This window comes from Sebastes umbrosus, chromosome 18 (genome assembly GCF_015220745.1).
Source record: "Sebastes umbrosus isolate fSebUmb1 chromosome 18, fSebUmb1.pri, whole genome shotgun sequence".
Classification (NCBI taxonomy): domain Eukaryota; kingdom Metazoa; phylum Chordata; class Actinopteri; order Perciformes; family Sebastidae; genus Sebastes; species Sebastes umbrosus.
In genome coordinates, this window is record NC_051286.1 from 15,747,153 (window position 1) to 15,763,958 (window position 16,806).

The 16,806-nt window shown below is 41.5% G+C and overlaps 1 protein-coding gene across 8 annotated transcripts in view; it reads right to left on the reverse strand.

Moving 5' to 3' along the window:
• The window catches only part of si:ch73-217b7.1 (ensconsin), a 31,039-nt gene that overhangs the window by 12,990 nt on the left and 1,243 nt on the right, over positions 1–16,806 (reverse strand). For 2 of the 8 annotated variants that reach the window (XM_037750874.1, XM_037750873.1), the window contains exons 1-5: positions 10,961–12,010; positions 2,625–2,795; positions 2,423–2,500; positions 1,660–1,823; positions 78–195 (exon numbers count right to left, since the gene is read on the reverse strand). In XM_037750874.1, the coding sequence (XP_037606802.1) occupies positions 78–195; positions 1,660–1,823; positions 2,423–2,500; positions 2,625–2,795; positions 10,961–11,153 (724 nt within the window). In that variant the 5' untranslated portion in view covers positions 11,154–12,010. Of the gene's footprint in view, positions 1–77; positions 196–1,659; positions 1,824–2,422; positions 2,501–2,624; positions 2,796–7,921; positions 8,217–10,960; positions 12,015–16,806 lie in introns of those variants that run through there. The other 6 variants (XM_037750871.1, XM_037750872.1, XM_037750875.1 and 3 more) reach the window with 6 other exon arrangements.

Below are 16,806 nucleotides of genomic sequence, written 5' to 3' on the forward strand. Positions count from 1 at the left end.
GATGAGATTTCAAACGTATTCAATAAACCTGAAAGCACTGAGACTTTAGTGTGTAGTTGCGTGATGAGTGAAAGTACCGGCTGGCGTGCTGGGAGTGTTTGTGTGCAGTGCTCCTCCCCAAGACCACCGGTTGGGCTTCTGTTTGGTCCTCTGGCTCCTCTCCAACGTCCGGCGTATCACCGCCTCGTGACGAGTCTTCATTCACGAAAACAACGATACATAATCAGCATTGAAACTACAGCAAATACTAGCTGCAGGACTGGAACAATTTTTGTTCTGAATGGACACTTGCGGTGTGTTATGTTTGGTCCACGGAAATGAAGTGTGTTTTGTGCAAACAAGTTCTACAAGTGCATGGCAGATAAAATCTAAATCGTGATTAAGTATCAGGCTCAAAATGAAAGCAAAACCACTCGGTTTACATCAAAGTTGTCCTAAGAATTTGTGTAAATATGTGTTATAGTTTGTGTAAATAGTTTTTTGCAGCATTTTTCCTTTATTTGATAGCAGACAGTAGAGACAGGTAGAGATTGTGATAACACGGTACACCACTAGGCCACAGGGACTCAACTTCTAAGTGTTTCCCTCTGGGAAGATATGATGTTGTTACAAAGTCATCAGCATGTGCTGCCTCAGAATCATGTTGTGGGTCTCTGACTCATCAGTGTCCCAATGTTCATTAAATCAATAACCTAATTAGAGCCTGATATCACTGTAGAGCGTGTACCATTAAGGCTGAGTCCTTCCTGCAGTGGTCCGGGTTCGAGACCAGCCAAGGGCTCTTTGCCGCATGCCACCCTGTATAATGACACTACCTTTATATATCTTCTCAAAACTTTTTTTATCTTTTTTATTTAATCTATATTGTATTTTATTTGTATTTTATTTTATTATAACTGTATGACTGTATTTTTTGTTGTGAAGCACTTTGTAACATTGTTAGAAAAGTGCTATACAAATACAGTTTATTATTATTATTATTATTTATTATTTATTATTATTATTATTATTATTATTATTATTATTATTATTATTAATGAAGCAGGAATGCTAAAAAAAAATCCCAACTTTTCACTTGGAATATATTTTTTTATTATTTTTATTTTTGTTTTCCATGAGACAATACAGTTTTAAGGATTATTTTTTCTTTTTGTACCTTGGTGGTAAATTTTTTTCCATCAGATAGCAGCAGTGGGACAGTATTGTATGTTTTGGGGTGTGTTTGCTTGACTGACAGAGGGCCATTCAGCCATGGTGGTTTCCATGTGCTCTTTTTCACCTCATCAACCAGCCATGACATTTAGCCTTTGACAAGATTTGTATTTTATAGCTTCAATAACTTCTGAAATCAAACTCAAATCAAAACTTCTTGTCAGAAATCTATGGGTGACATTGCAACACATTACGTCCATGTTTCCCTGCAGCTCACAGTGTGTGTGTAAAAAAATGGGAATAAATTAGGGTTAGGAGATAGGAGTAAAGTTCAAACTCCAACTAACTAAAGAAGGAGGAGGCATAGAGCGTGTAAATGGTTCACTAAACACTGATTTTATTAGCCTGTTCATGAGGAGTATTATGTTGCACTTGTAGAGAGGGCGTGCATGTGCGTTTAGGTGAAGAGTGAATGTGGAGGTGTGTACAGGGCTATGTGTGTCAGACCTTGTCTTCCTCCATTTTCTGCCGTCGTTTCTCCTCCACGGCGACCCGTCTCTTGTCCTCCTTCACCCTCTGCTCCTCCAGCCTCCTCCTCCTTTCCTCCACCTGCCTCTCATAGTGCTGCCTGGCTCGCTCCTCACGTGCCTGCCACTCGGCCTCCTTGACAGCTGAAGCGTAGTGCATACACACGGTTAATAATGATTTGATGCACATGCATTAGTGTGTTCATATTTCCAACATGTATGCAAACACACACCAAGCCACATGCACAAACACACACACACACACACACACACACACACACACACACAGGCTTATAGCAGCAGTGTGATGGGTCAGCTGTAGATCATGTGACTAGGCTTTAGCTCTCGACACAAAGCAAATCCCTCTGCCCCTCAGCCGGGGCCAGAGGTATGACCACTGAACACAAACACACTTTCGTAATAAAAACATACACACGGCACTGGCTTCCTGAAACCCATCTGTCACTCACACGCTCAACACACACAAAAAAAACACATTCAAAACACCAGCCTTCCCTAAACCCTGTGCCATGGCCGGACCCATTATGTAACATTGGTGCCATGGCAACGGGGGGTGCCTGGCTTCAGCCTAGACTTTATGTAACGACCAGAGAAACGGGCACTTCACCACAGCTACCAACCGAGTTCAGTCATGATATGTTGCGGGAAAAGGATGCATTTAAAGCCTCCTGCACACTAATGTACAGTCTACACACACAGACACACAGTTAAAGAATACACACCATTCTGTTTCTCACGCTCCCCCCGGCGCTCACGGGCTAACCTCTGTCTCTCGTCCATCTTGTTGTAGAGCAACGAGTCTGCAACACAAACAAATGTTAAACCAGCACAGTAAAACTACTGTACAACTGGGTTGTATTATGTCTCATAATAATTGTTTTAACATGAGAGAAATGTTTCCCCTCGCATGCCAGTGTGACGTACCTGTTTTGGTGCCAGCATTGTTACTGGGGCTGATGCTGGTGGTGGTGCGAGTCGAGGGTGGTGTGGGGGTGGGGGTCAAGGTGGGAGTGTAGGTCTGCCCGGAGCCAGAGGAGCCTGGGCAGGTGGCTGAAGATGCTCTACCATCCTCCGATGTGTACTGGGAGTAAGACGCTGGAAAAGAGAGACAAACCAGACAAGTGTCAATAGCAAAAACTTTGCAAAAAAGAGACACCAAGAGAGGAAACGAGAAGAGACAGAAAGAGAGAAAGACAAGAGAATTGTACGTTAGGTAACTCCAACGCAAAATCTGCATTCATCCATAGCTGTAATAAAAGTTTAACATTCAGCAGCATCTCTATAGCATCTATCCTCCTTGGGGAAAATCAAGAATAGGTACCACAGTGTGTCCATAACAAACTGCTTTTTAGCGCACAAACATGTGAAACACTCAAGTCTTGAATGCATCATAAATCAACCTCCAGTGATGCACTTCCAGTCCGGCTGAGGAGCTACAGTTTCCCCACCTTGTAACAATACATCCACAAGAAAAAGATGTAGCCAGCATCTTTACTAACACAGGGACTCAATGTAAATCAATACAACACAACCACAGTGTGAAAGACAATGCTGTAGTGTAGTCAAGTATGTAACAACATGATAAGACTACCAAAATACACTCCAGGTGATGCTAATGTAAGAGGTTATGATACTATTTTTTTGTGACTTAGACCTGTGGCGTGTCAGAAGTGGGTCATTTGAGTGTGATCACACATACTGTAGTAATGTATGGTCAAAACATAGAGTAGCTGCGATGGTGATGTTTGTATGAAAACAAGCAAGAGTGAGAAAAACAGTATGGAAAGATCGATTAACATGGTGGTGCTCAAATAAATTAGTCCACCTGCAACCGGACAGTGTGTATATGCTGCTTTTACAGCACTCTCAAGCTCTCATTTTGGTAACATTTACAGTAGGACTTCTGCAATGTAGCCTAACAGGAAACAAAACGGGGTAAAAGAATATATACTGTGCTCCCTGTGTTCTCAGATGTTCCCAGTGTGTTGCAGTGTTTCCTCTCAGCCCATAGCTAGGCTATTGATTAATGGCACTATCAGGCTCAGGGTGACTCAGCACTTTCATGTCAGCCTCCTGGACACAGATAGACACAGAGCTTGCTGGGCCTCATGCACAAACAGATGAGCCAAATGTTCCAAAATGACAACACGCACACGCCTTAGTGATTTGGGTGTAAAAAAGCTGGCTTAATTAGTCAAGGATCCAAAGAAAAACAGCATTAGGGTGGTAACTAATTAACTGAAAGAATTGTATACTGCATGCAGAGGTACTGTGGGTGAGCAACATAACTGTTCCAACACCTCCTTTGTGTGTGTGAGTGTGGTGAAGAGTGAGAGTCTCCACAGAGACCAATCTGTCCCCGAAAGTCGGAGCCTGAATTAAATCCGTCGCCCTGACCCAGACTAAACTCCAACACACAGACTCTACCTGAAATAGCACAAGCTACACACACTATCTTGCATTTCCCTCTCTTTCTCTTCTCTACATGGTTTCTTTATCTCTTCACTTCAACGGCATGTTAGCTCAGTGGGGTAATTAATGATGCCGGTCGGAAGAGAGGAGCAAAGTACAAGTTTCATATCTGCTACTAGTGGACTGTTACCGCCCTGATGAACACGTTTAAGTTTCACTTTGCATTTAAATGTAACAACTAAAACTTCAACTTCATCCTCCTTTGCATAATTTAATGCGACCTGAACCAACTGATGTATGATCAGACTAGTCTGAGGGATATTTATGCAACTACAGTATGACGCTAAAGTGTAATCAGGCATAAAAGACTGAGAACAACTGCACTGAGCCAGGTATTATACTGTATACTATAGGTATTAAAACTAAATTATATGTGTTCAAGACACATAAAGTATAATATCTGCACAGTAGGGCTGCAAATGACGATTATTTTCATTGTCAATTAATCTGTCGATCATTTTCTCGATTAATCGATGAGTTGTTTGGTCTATAAAATGTCAGAAAATGTTGAAAAATGTCCATCAGTGTTTTAGATATTCAGTTTACTGTCATAGAAGAGTAAAGAAACCAGAAAATAGTCACATTTAAGAAGCTGGAATTGGAAATTTACATTTTTTTTCTTAAGAAATTATTCGAAACAGTTAATCAACAATAGGCACTCGGAGAGCGCAGACCTCCGCCAAGGTGCCTGACTTTAAAAACAGATCACAGCTCACAGCTCCCAGCTGGCGGTACCGTGAGGTGGTCGGCTTATCATTAACATGGTGTGTTTTCGTGTAACTTATCGGCGGATGCGTCTCACATTCAGCAGCCTTGTTGTGTCTGTATAACATTACACTACGTTCATCTTTCTCACAGCAGCTGCCACCGCACTTCGGAGTCTCGCCACACATCCACACACATATCTCTCTGCTGTCAGAAGGAAGAAGGCGGGGTCATGCGTCATCAACGCGTCATCAGTTACACTGCGCATGTGTTATACCCTGTGGTTTTAATGCTCAGGCTGATCGGAATTCTTAAAAAAATTCTTAAATCCGGATCGCCACCAAAATCGAATGGATTTTTCATTGTGCTATACCCCACCCCTCCAAAAAATGTCTTTCAAATCCATCACGGACTTTTGGAGTAATCCTGCTAACAGACAGACAAACAAACAAATCAACGCCAGTGAAAACATAACCTCCTTGGCCCAAGGCGGAGGTAATTATTGAAATAGTTGGCGATAAATTCAATAGTTACCAAGATGCCTGAACTAATCAATTAATAGTTGCAGCTCTACTGCACAGTTATGGAGAGTATGAAACTTTTTTTTCATTAAGTCATATAGTTCTGAGCAGTTTTTGAGTTTACTGGACCCAACAAAAGGCAAAAAAAAGAGATGATTTTCACTTATTTCTACACTTTATGTTTTGTGATTTGCCATTTTGCAGACAATGTTAAGAATCTAAACTGCCAATGCCGTCTCCACCCTAACTCATTGAGATATTTTACTGTAATTCACAAAAGGACATGCTGGACAAAGACATGAGGTCATAGCTGCAGAGATGTATTACATTTTGCAGTCTATTGGACATCCACAAGAGGTGTGTACACAAGTATTAACAGGTCTACCCTGCCTCTGGTGCACCAGCCTTGGAACTGGTTTCATAATGGCTATTGTTATGACAGGAAAGGCTGGGCTGGGCCAGGTTATAATAATGTCTAGTAGTCAATGCATTCCTTCCCCTCAAGTGATTTTCCTTAAGCTGAAGATTAGCTCATTGAGAGAGGAGTATAAAGTGCTACAGGCAAATACTACACTGGAGATTTGTGAATGGCTTTTAGGCACCATAAGTAACTTCTACCAAGAGGTCATATGACTATACATTTGCATCAAAAAAGACATTATGGTATAAAATAAGGAGCTATTTCCATTTGTGGAAGTTAACTTCTAGTGACTGCTGAAGTGGACCTTCTGACAAGCGGAGTGGGACACTCCACAATAAGCCAGCGTTGACAGGACTAAGAGCAAAACCACTTTCCTCAATTTGACGGCTTGAATGGGAGCACTTCACTGAAAAGAGCTGGGAACGCTCTGAACCACACAAATAGGAAACTGCTTACAGAAGGGAACAACAACACCGACGGGTCAAAATGAAGAAAACAAATGTGTTCCATTTACAATGAATGATAATTAGCAATTCATATCAAGTGACACTGTTATTAGAACAGTAGAATGCAGGCATCCAGCACTGAAATGATTCATGATTGATCAATAAAATCTATATACCTACTCCCACAGCTGCGAATGATTCTTATGGGAAATTTGTATCTCTACAGCAGGAAGACTTTATCAAGAAAAACGGAGTATACAAATGACTGACAAAGACAAATAGCAATGAAAGCAGGCGTGTTTCTCAAAGCATAAATACAGTACAGTAGGTGTGCATGACACAGCGAGGCCCATATTTACATACTCTAATATTTTACCAATGCAATTTGAATAACAGCCAGATGTCAAAGCACTTATCAAAATATTTGCAAATGTGGCACACGCTATGTTCTGTGACGAAGCAGTTAATGGATGTCGAATGATGCCATGTAAGAAGTGTGCGTGTTTTGCATGTGTGTGTATGATACAACATTAGCCCTTCTTCGACTGAAGAAAACAAGGCCTGATGCAGCAGCAGTCTCATTTTGACTGAACTTAAAATAAATATCTAGGGATGTGGCTTTGCATAGCCCAGTTTCCTAGACAGAGACCACCAAATAAATAAAAAGCTATGAACTGCGGTCAGCGTGCCTATAAGGAGAGGTCAGCTGAGGTCAAAGGGCATCCTGTGGCTCGGAGTTGCAGATGAGAGCAGTGTATAGGTTTTTAGCTTGGGTATACCATTACCCTAAAGAGCGAGTGACTTAAACAAAGCCTTATAAAGCGAGAGACTGGGAAAAAGTATACAGAGATGAATGCGTTCAATGCAGTGCTCAACTACACTTTGAAAAATGAATTACTAACCTAATTGTTCTATATCATCTTTTGATCCATCTGCCTTCACATCCCATCCTACATCATGTTATATGCACAGGCAAAATGCTGTATCAATGACCAAAAACCTAGTGTTTTTACACAATACTTAATGGTCTCCCAATAAAACCATCACATGCAATGCTTTAACAAATATAACATGGTGGACTTATTACTGGAGCAGTGGTTTCCTCCTCTCGCAGCCTCGTCCATCTGTTGTTGAGGTCATTAAACAAACAAGCCTCGAATAGCAGAAAGTATATTTGCTTGTCTGCACCAGACCGCCATTTAACAGCCTTTACAAACGCACCAAAGACCACTTTTATGTGGAGCATAGTGCAAGCTCCCAGTGAACATACAAAGACCCTGACCACCCCTAATGAGGGAAAGAAACCAGACATATTCTACAGCCATAGATGCTTTTAATATTGTAACTTCATTTCAAAACAGTGGATTAAAAAAGAACCAATAGCTTCAAGAGTGTTTGGGGTGTGTAAAAATACACATCTCACCTGAAGTGGATGTAAACACCCTTAACCTAAAGCTGAATGCCTGTACTTTAACCTCATGTTACATTTCAAATCCATGTGCTGGAGTATAGAGCCAAAACAAAACTGAAAGATACACTGACAGACTGCACTGTACTTGTGTTCATTCCCTAACCCTGCACCTTGTTCAACCCTGTGCCGATGTATCAATGAAATATGCAGGAGTCCTCCTGGGGGATCAAATCGCAAGTCTTTACCTGGAGTTTGGTGCATGATTCCAGGGGTGTCAAAGCCAGGATGGGACCTGTTGAACCCCCTGGCTATAGCGTCCCACTCCGACTAGTCAGATCAGAGGGCCAGAATCAACGTTCCTACTTCCTGCAAATATCCTACACAGTGGAAGATCAGATCCAAAGTCCATGGTGCAGTGAGAGGGGGACGAAGGAAAAAAGCAAAAAGAAGACGACCGAAAAAAGAGACCACCCAAAACTTGTTTCAAAATAAAAGGGGAAAGCAGGAAGGGAGTAAGAGAGAGAGAGGGGTCAGCTTTGGCCGGTGTCACTGTTGTTGAGAGCCGACTGACTGTGAGACAGGTTGTGGCGACTCTCCAACCCCCATCCTTTTGTCCATGTGTGTGCGTGTTTATGTGTGTAAAAGAGACAGAGAGTGAGACATAGGGAGAGTGCGACTGTTTAATCTGTCCCTCCCTCCCCTAGTGCTGGTGTGTATGAGTGTGTGTGTGTGTGTGCAGACGCTCCCCCCCCCCCCCCAATCTATCTGCCGCATTCACTGGCAGTCAGATTAAATGGTCAGAGTTTGCGATTAATGCTGTGCTGTCCAGGCCAGTGGGTAGCAGGCGAGCCTGCTGTGTGGCTCCTGCCTCCCCTGCAGCCTGAGAGGATTAGCCTGCTGCTAATGCTAAGCTAAACGCTAAGCTCCAGCCAACAGAGGATGCAAAAGGGATAGGGGGGGGCAGGAGTCCTCCTTTCTAGCCCCGGGACAGGCAGTCAGGCCTGGATAACAGGTGCCTTCAGTGGAGGGAGCCAGTGCATTTGTTGCACATGGCAGGTACATGTTTCATGTCTAGAGTCACTCATGGCATGACGACAAGGGCCATCAATAATAGAAAAGGTTGTTGTGAAATATTGAAATTTTGCCATCTCTCTGTAATCATCTTTGTTGTAATTGTATTATAAACTAGTCATTGATTGATTTGTTTATCATCTAAATTGATATGACTATGTCAGAGATTAAGTATCACTAAAAAGCACTCAACCAACTAAAATCCACATCAACCAATGTCAATCAAAACTCCATCTCATTTCCAGCTCAGCTCAAAACTACTATTATTAACATAATTCATCCACCCACACAGTGAAGATCAAGCCATGCTTTTACACCTCGATAGTAGGACTGCACAATTAATTCAAATCGCAGGAGGCGCAATATTTGTTAAAGAAAACATCTTTGTTTTGGTTTAGATCACCGCAAAAATCACACCACATCAATTTTTAATACGTTTTTCAATTAAAATAAATAAGAATAATGATGTAAAAATGATCATACCCTCCAATATCGCAAACCGTCAGTCAAAATAATCAAAATCAGCTGAGGTAGAACACAGCAAAACAGTCGTACACATAACAAATGAAGGCATATATAAATGTTCGTTGACTATTTAGCCTATATTTAGCCGTGCATGATACTTACACTTGGCACCTTTGAAATAAAGACAGTATCACCGAATAACTGTCATTTTAAAATATAGACAAGTGTCAAGCAGTTACCTGATACTTTGAGATCATGCTCGCTACAGGACGTCAGTCATCTCATCATCCCCCCCTCTGTCTGTTCTCCTCTATTATTTATGGTTTAAGTGATCCGTACATGCTTGCCCCATGAGGGAACTGCAAAACTATTAGTATGAATAGAGAATCACGTCTTACACTAAAAGGAAATGCAATTATTTAGGAATCCGACAAACTTTTTTGTTCATTTTATACCATATACTGTAGCTGTTGCAGACACAACTACTTTAGTTACATGGTTAGCATAGAGCTGGTGTGACAATCATAACAACTTAATCTTTAAGTCACATTAATATTTGATCACCATCCTGTCTCCCTGAGTCAAAGAACAAACCCCCCCTTAATCAGATCTGTTATACAGGTTCTTCTTTACACCATTTAAAAATAAATTAATGAATGGACATCAGATACATATAAAATGGTGCTACACTAAACCAAACAGTTGCTCCATTGCATCACAGTAGTGTCACTGCAAACATCCCCCAGCACTGCAGTGCTGACTTAACATCACTACTTTACAGTATATTGCGTTTTCTGTTTTAAGGACAGCAGCATGCTGCATATTCAGGACCCTGAAGAGCTCAATTTTCTCTCTATATTCTTGTCTCTTGACCCATATTTGCACAAACCACAAATCCAGTGACTGCAAGATTCAGTCTGTAATACTACAATACCCAGAAAACACCACCCATAGCCTTTTCCACTACTAATTCTTCAGACCTTAATCCCAAATCAGATAGAAATAGGTTACTGAAACCAACTGTCCCTGGAAATACGACACTATACAGCAGCTCTGGTCAACACTGAATGAAAAGGCATGAAAGTGATTGAATGAATAAGTGAATAAATTAACAACAAAGCAAATCTTTTGCTCTCGGATTTTCAAAGCTCTGGAATAAAACCCCAAAACAGGAAGAGACAGTTAAAAGTTTGCACATTGATACCTGCTGTGACTGCAGACGCATGCTGTCCCGTTGACTGACCGCTCTGCTTACTGATGCATTATAACCACCTACAAGTGTGAAGTCAACTGCACCTTCACTCTCATCTCCTGCCCTTGTGTCGACCCAATCTTGCCTTGTCAGCTGGTTTTCTACACACACACACACACACTGTGCTTTCTCATCAGACTTGTCAGCCACCTGTCTCCAGATGACTGAGCTTGATGGGTTAAGAGGAGTTTTCCTCTGCAAGAGCAAACAGTACACACACAAGCATCTACCATCAAAGCTCTTGGCCCATCATCATTAACATGCTACCCTCAAATACACACATACATTTGTATTCAATGCTCCACAAGTTCAGAGTTTTTCAGATTGTCTACTGCTGTGACTCTCCAGAGACTAGTCGCACATATCTCTGTAGCCTCGCTGTCCCAGATATTAAAGCCCTCACACACACACACAATAAATGAAACAGTACAAAGTACCAGAGCATGCAAATTCAGTGTGCTCTCCACTTATCACCCCTGTCAGTTTCCGTCTATACCTCTTTTCTTCCTCCTGCGAGCATCTCTCCGTCTCTGCCCTTCCTCTTCCTCATTGATGGTGAAGAGTGCCGGTATGGCTGACCGGCTGCCTCCCTTCTTCAGCATCCACTTGCCCCGCGAGCACCCACCTCCACCTCCACCTCCACCGCCACCGCCACCTCTTCCTTGTCCTCGTCCTTTACAGTCTGGCATCGCCTGCCCTGTTGCTATAGCCCTTGAGCCCACTGGCTATCTCACCCAGCCCCTGCCCATCCCACCCTGCAGTGGTGGGTGGGAGGGGGGGGAGGCAGGTCAGCGGTTGACGCCAGAGGATGGTGGTGGACGGGGGTCACCCCTAAAAAAACCTTCTTCTCAGTGAGGATGGCTAACAGATAATGCTAACAGCTGCTTCCCCTGGCTGCACATTGCTGGTCTGTGACAGCAAGAAGAAGAGAGAAGGAGGTGGAAAAAAACAGAACGAGTAAGACGGATGGAAGAAAATGAAATTACAAAATGTAGTAGATGAGAGAAAATGGAGAGAGTTAAAGAAGTTCAGACAGACGATGAGGGTGAAAGAGAGACAAACACAGCTGCCCACTGTGCCATGTAAATACTGCCAACGACGGCAGTGCCAGGCAGAGAGAGACAGAGTGAGAAGAGTGCGACCGAGTCTGAGGATGAGCTCTTGTAGTCTGGCTTAGAAAAAGAAGATTTTAATCCACGAGACCGAGTCGGTCGAAAGCTGGAAAGATTGCACTTCCTCTTGACTCCCCTCACTCCTCAAGAGATGCTGCTGCTGCTGTCACTAGTGTTATACTGCAGCCTCCCTTTTTCCCTCCTCGCCTCTCTCTCTCCCTCACTGGGCCTGTTCTGCAAACTTGTCAGAAGAATCACATCACACAGGCACTGACTGTATACTGCACACACACACTGGCCAAAAGATACACGGTTAACAAGAGGGCAGCAGGGGCCGTTAAAATATTCAGTGTAAATCCAGCGGTGGAAGGTGAGCCGGTACCGGTAAAGGGTTTCCCTGACAACAGCAGCAGCACATGATGCAGTGGCAGAGTGGAAGCGAGAGAGCAGAGGATAGGCACACTTTACTGTAATGTACACACACAACTAGGGATGTACGCCTATGCACACACACACCAATGCAAATAATGCGGTGCTGGAGCTGCCACTGTGGAAGGGGTGTGTTCATAGAGCACATGGTATTGTGTCCCCGCCCCATACTCCACTTAAAGAGCCATCAGCTATTCGACATGCCAGGGTGGTACAGTAAATATCGACTTCTTTTCTATTCATGTCCTGCCTGGCTCTTTACGGGAACAGCAGGACACAGAAGTAACGATATGAAGATCAATAGTTGTGCTTCACTTTCACTTCATGCACGGACACTGCATGAGTAAAATACACCGGATATGCGAGGATGAGCAATAAAGAGAGATGTGCGTGTGTGAGTATTTGAACCCTGTCAGAGACACACAGTATGGCAGGTGCAATGGAAGGGAGGGAGAAATAATAGGGCAATAAAGTGATTGCAGCAGGCCACATTTATTGGAGGCCTGTCCAATAACAGTGCAAACATCAGCCGGAACCTCCATTACTAATGACAAGTGCCTGTGTGCAGGCTTAGCTCACATCTACCAAAAGCAAATACACACAGAGATTAAACAACCAGCATGACAGCTTGAAATCTTTCTCCAAGATGCCGTGGCTCAAAGCCAGCAGGACGACAAAAACGATTAAAGACTAGGGCTGTCAAAGTTAACGCAGTAATAACGCATTTTAAAGCAAATTTGTTTCACGCAACTTGTGACTTTTAGGTTGTAGCAGGCTCAGTTTCAAAGCTAGAGTGAAGACTAGAAACCTAATGAACCCATTGGTACGAACCATGTCATACTACCTTGTCGCAAAAGAGGTTAAAAACTTTAAATAACGCTCCAAACTTACGCTACATTTTGCGAGGAAAAACTGGCATGGCCATTTTCAAAGGGGTCCATTGACCTCTGACCTCAAGATATGTGAATGAAAATGGGTTCTATGGGTACCCAGGAGTCTCCCCTTTACAGACATGCCCACTTTATGATAATCACATGCAGTTTGGGGCAAATCATAGTCAAGTCAGCACACTGACACACTGACAGCTGTTGTTGCCTGTTGGGCTGCAGTTTGCCATGTTATGATTTGAGCATATTGTTTATGCTAAATGCAGTACCTGTGAGGGTTTCTGGACAATATTTGTCATTGTTTTGTGTTGTTAATTGATTTCCAATAATAAATATATACACACATTTGCATAAAGCAAGCCTATTTCCCCACTCCCATGTTGATACGAGTATTAAATACTTGACAAATCTCCCTTTAAGGTACATTTTGAACAGATAAAAAAATGTGCAATTAATTTGCGATTAATTGCGATTAACTATGGACAATCATGTGATTAATCGCAATAAGATATTTCAATCAATTGACAGCCCTATTAAAGACACAACCACTGACAGACATGTTGGCTGAAATCCAATTACAGGTGCACTTCTTGTAGTTGTCCTTACAGCCCAATAAAGACATTCAGAGCCGTGTAAGAACACAATCAATTCACAATTCCTTTAAGGTATCTATCATATAAAGGCATTCAGGACTTGCTGCCTCATCTCCTTAGGGAGCACAGGCTGTACAGATACACATTCATGAAAGAGCAATCTGATCTTTGTCCCTGCAGGATAGAGTAATGCTGTAATCCTATCCTCAGACTTAAACCGGAGAGGCTACACACCCTTCTCACACCTATTGTGAGAGCGAGAGACACACATACACAGGAATAGATGAACTATTTGGACTATTGTTTAAACAGATACAGTTAGCAATGCAAGTATATAAGCTCATTGTTACATTTAATTGTAAATATATACAGCAATTTGAGTTGATATGCTCCCTTCACGTGAATGCACGCTGTAGATATAGTTCTAAATATAGTAGTTTAGTACATTTTTAAAATGAAATACTAGACTTTCCTTGTTGCTCAGAACACTACTACATGATTTAGAAGCTAAAACATGAATGTAAAGCTTTTGACATGTACATACTTCTAGTATTTAGATGTGCCGTTTCTCATATAGCAAGATCAAGCTAAAAGCGCCTGTGTTTCCTATGCTGGGGTCCTCAGTGACATGAGGTTTGACACAGTATAAAACATAGAAAAAACTTCAGTTGCTGCATTACAAATAGGGCTAACTAATATTGATGAAGTCAAGCAACATTCATTTGCAACTTAACACCTCAGCATCATTTGATTCGACAGTTTACCACTGGTGTTTACGCAATAAAAGAAAAGGACCCTGCTTCAAGGGACAGTATAGAGGTGAACTGCAACACATTCACACCTGCTAACATGACCAAGCTCGGAGGTTTCTTGCAGTAGCAACCAGTCAGAAATATATTCATCAGCTGATATAGAAAGAGACATTTCAACTGGTTTTGCCGACAAGTGAGAAAAACACATACAAAGCATTTTTGTGCAGGCATATTATGGGTCAACTATTCATGGATGGCACAGATTAGAAAACGGCAGATTTGAAACAACATCTGATAATCCTGTAGGACAGTGATCACAACATCAGAGCCATGCAGCCAGCCTTCACTGTTTCTCTGTCTAAGGTGCAGTGGTGCGTGCGGTGGATTGTTACAGCTCACAGCAGCATGGGAATGTGAGATAAATAATGCATATGGAAGAATTTGTTTATGAATACTCAGATAGCAACAGGATTGGAAAGCTTGAAAGCATTCAGTTATAGAAAATAGATGCAGAGAGTTTGCAGCGGGGTCGCATTAGACTAACATAAGCAGGCATTCATGGGAAAACTGAAAGAGGATGATGGGACGAGGGAACAAAGCTGCTATGGTAATGTTAACATTAGTCTTACAAGTCTTATTTTTGTTAGGAATTTACATTAAAAGCAGTATGCTGCTGATTAAACTGCTGATTAAACAGTTTCCTAGTTAAAACATGAATTCCAGGGTTAAACTCACGTTCTTTCTATCAGATGTCACAGATTTACACTAAAAATGTCTTAAAATGGTGTGATGAGTATTCAAAAGTTGAACAACAAAAAACACATTTCCGAGTCAAATCTGCAATCTTTAAAATTCTGCATGTTCAAACCCCTGGAAAGATAACAGGGCATCTAACGGCGGAGCATTTAGGCACAAGTTTGTGAGGTTATTTTAATAAAGACATCTTTGGTAATGTCAACTGGACATAGGGTGACTAGGTGTCCCACTTTACGAGGGACTGCACAGCATTTTTATCCCTTGTCCCACGTCCCACATATTTGAGATGATGTCCCACATTTTTATTGGCTCTAGTTTTCAAAAGTGAAACCACTGCAGGACAGACGCTTTTTTAAAAATCTGGCTTTTATCCAATGGCTGTGAAGAAAGCAGGGAAGGTTGTCATCACGGGGCTGTGTTTGCTTTCAAACTGCGCACACGTGGGTCAAGTGCAGATTAACATTTCACCGTCTTTGCTATACGCTGTGCCCAACGGAGAACATTGCGAGTCACCGCAAAGTCACAAGCAGATTTAGGCGGAATATGATGGAAACTACAACAAAGAAAAGGAAGAGCAACAACAACAAAAACTGTGAAACTACTTATAAGTATTTATAAACTGGTGGAATGTGATTAATACGACATGAAGCGACACGGTTCATGTGAGTCTCACAAAGAAACGTTTGGCTCAAAAAGAGATGTGCCGATCAATGGATGCATTCGGGCAAAGCATAGAGATGTTACAAGACAAGAGGCAGAGTAGAAATATGTATTATTCAAGTTAGATAGAAATTATCAAAATTGTAGACTACCTCTCAGCCTTGGTAACGTGTCCCACATTGTCCCACATAAACATACTCTTTGTCCCACATTTGGTTTGATCTGGTCACCCTAACTGGACAACACTGATCAACATTTTAGTGTTTTATCATATAGATAGAGTCCAGTTTTGAAAAGTAATCCAGCATTGCATTACATAGGAAACAACATCCAATCAGTGATGTCACAGCAGGTATTTTACTATTAAAAGCTAATGGAAAACACATTGTTGTGTCATTACTAGTTTGAGATGTGGCCAGAGCGGTGAAACATGCGAATATACTTGTAAATATACTGCACAGAAATGTCCTGCCCTTTGTGATTCAGTATTGAATTAACTACAATAAAGGGGATTATCCACAATTGAATGATTTTTGGCGACATCACTGGCAATAAGTGGCCATTGCTTTGATGCTTTGCCCTGAACAGCTAATTATTAGACTGAAAGCAGCTCACACACTGCCAAACACGCCCCACATTTTATTTTGCTTTTAGGTTTTTATAGAACATTTATTTGATTATGTAAAATAAAGAGAAATTAAGATTCAAATACCACCAAACAAAACGGAACAGTAGCTATTAAACATAGCCAAGGTCTGAATTAAGTTTTTTCCTCACCTGCCACTGTGGCAGGTCACTGAACATTTCTACCAGCCACTCAATTTATTTATTATTAGGGTTTCTTATAACTAACCCATCACTGTAGTAATATATTTTTTTCTAGCAGCAAATGTAAGAATGTTATATAACCTTTTGTTGGCTGCAGTAGTTATATATTTGTACTTGGGATTCCTAAAATCAAAAGACATTGGATTCATTTCTAAATCCTTATCAAATATCTTTTCCATTTCATATAATATTTCAGTCCAGTATTTCTACTACTATTTCTACTACTTTTTCTACTATTACCACTACTATTTCTAATACTACTATTTCTACTATTACCACAATTTCTACTACTACTATTTCTACTACTACTATTTCTACTATTTAT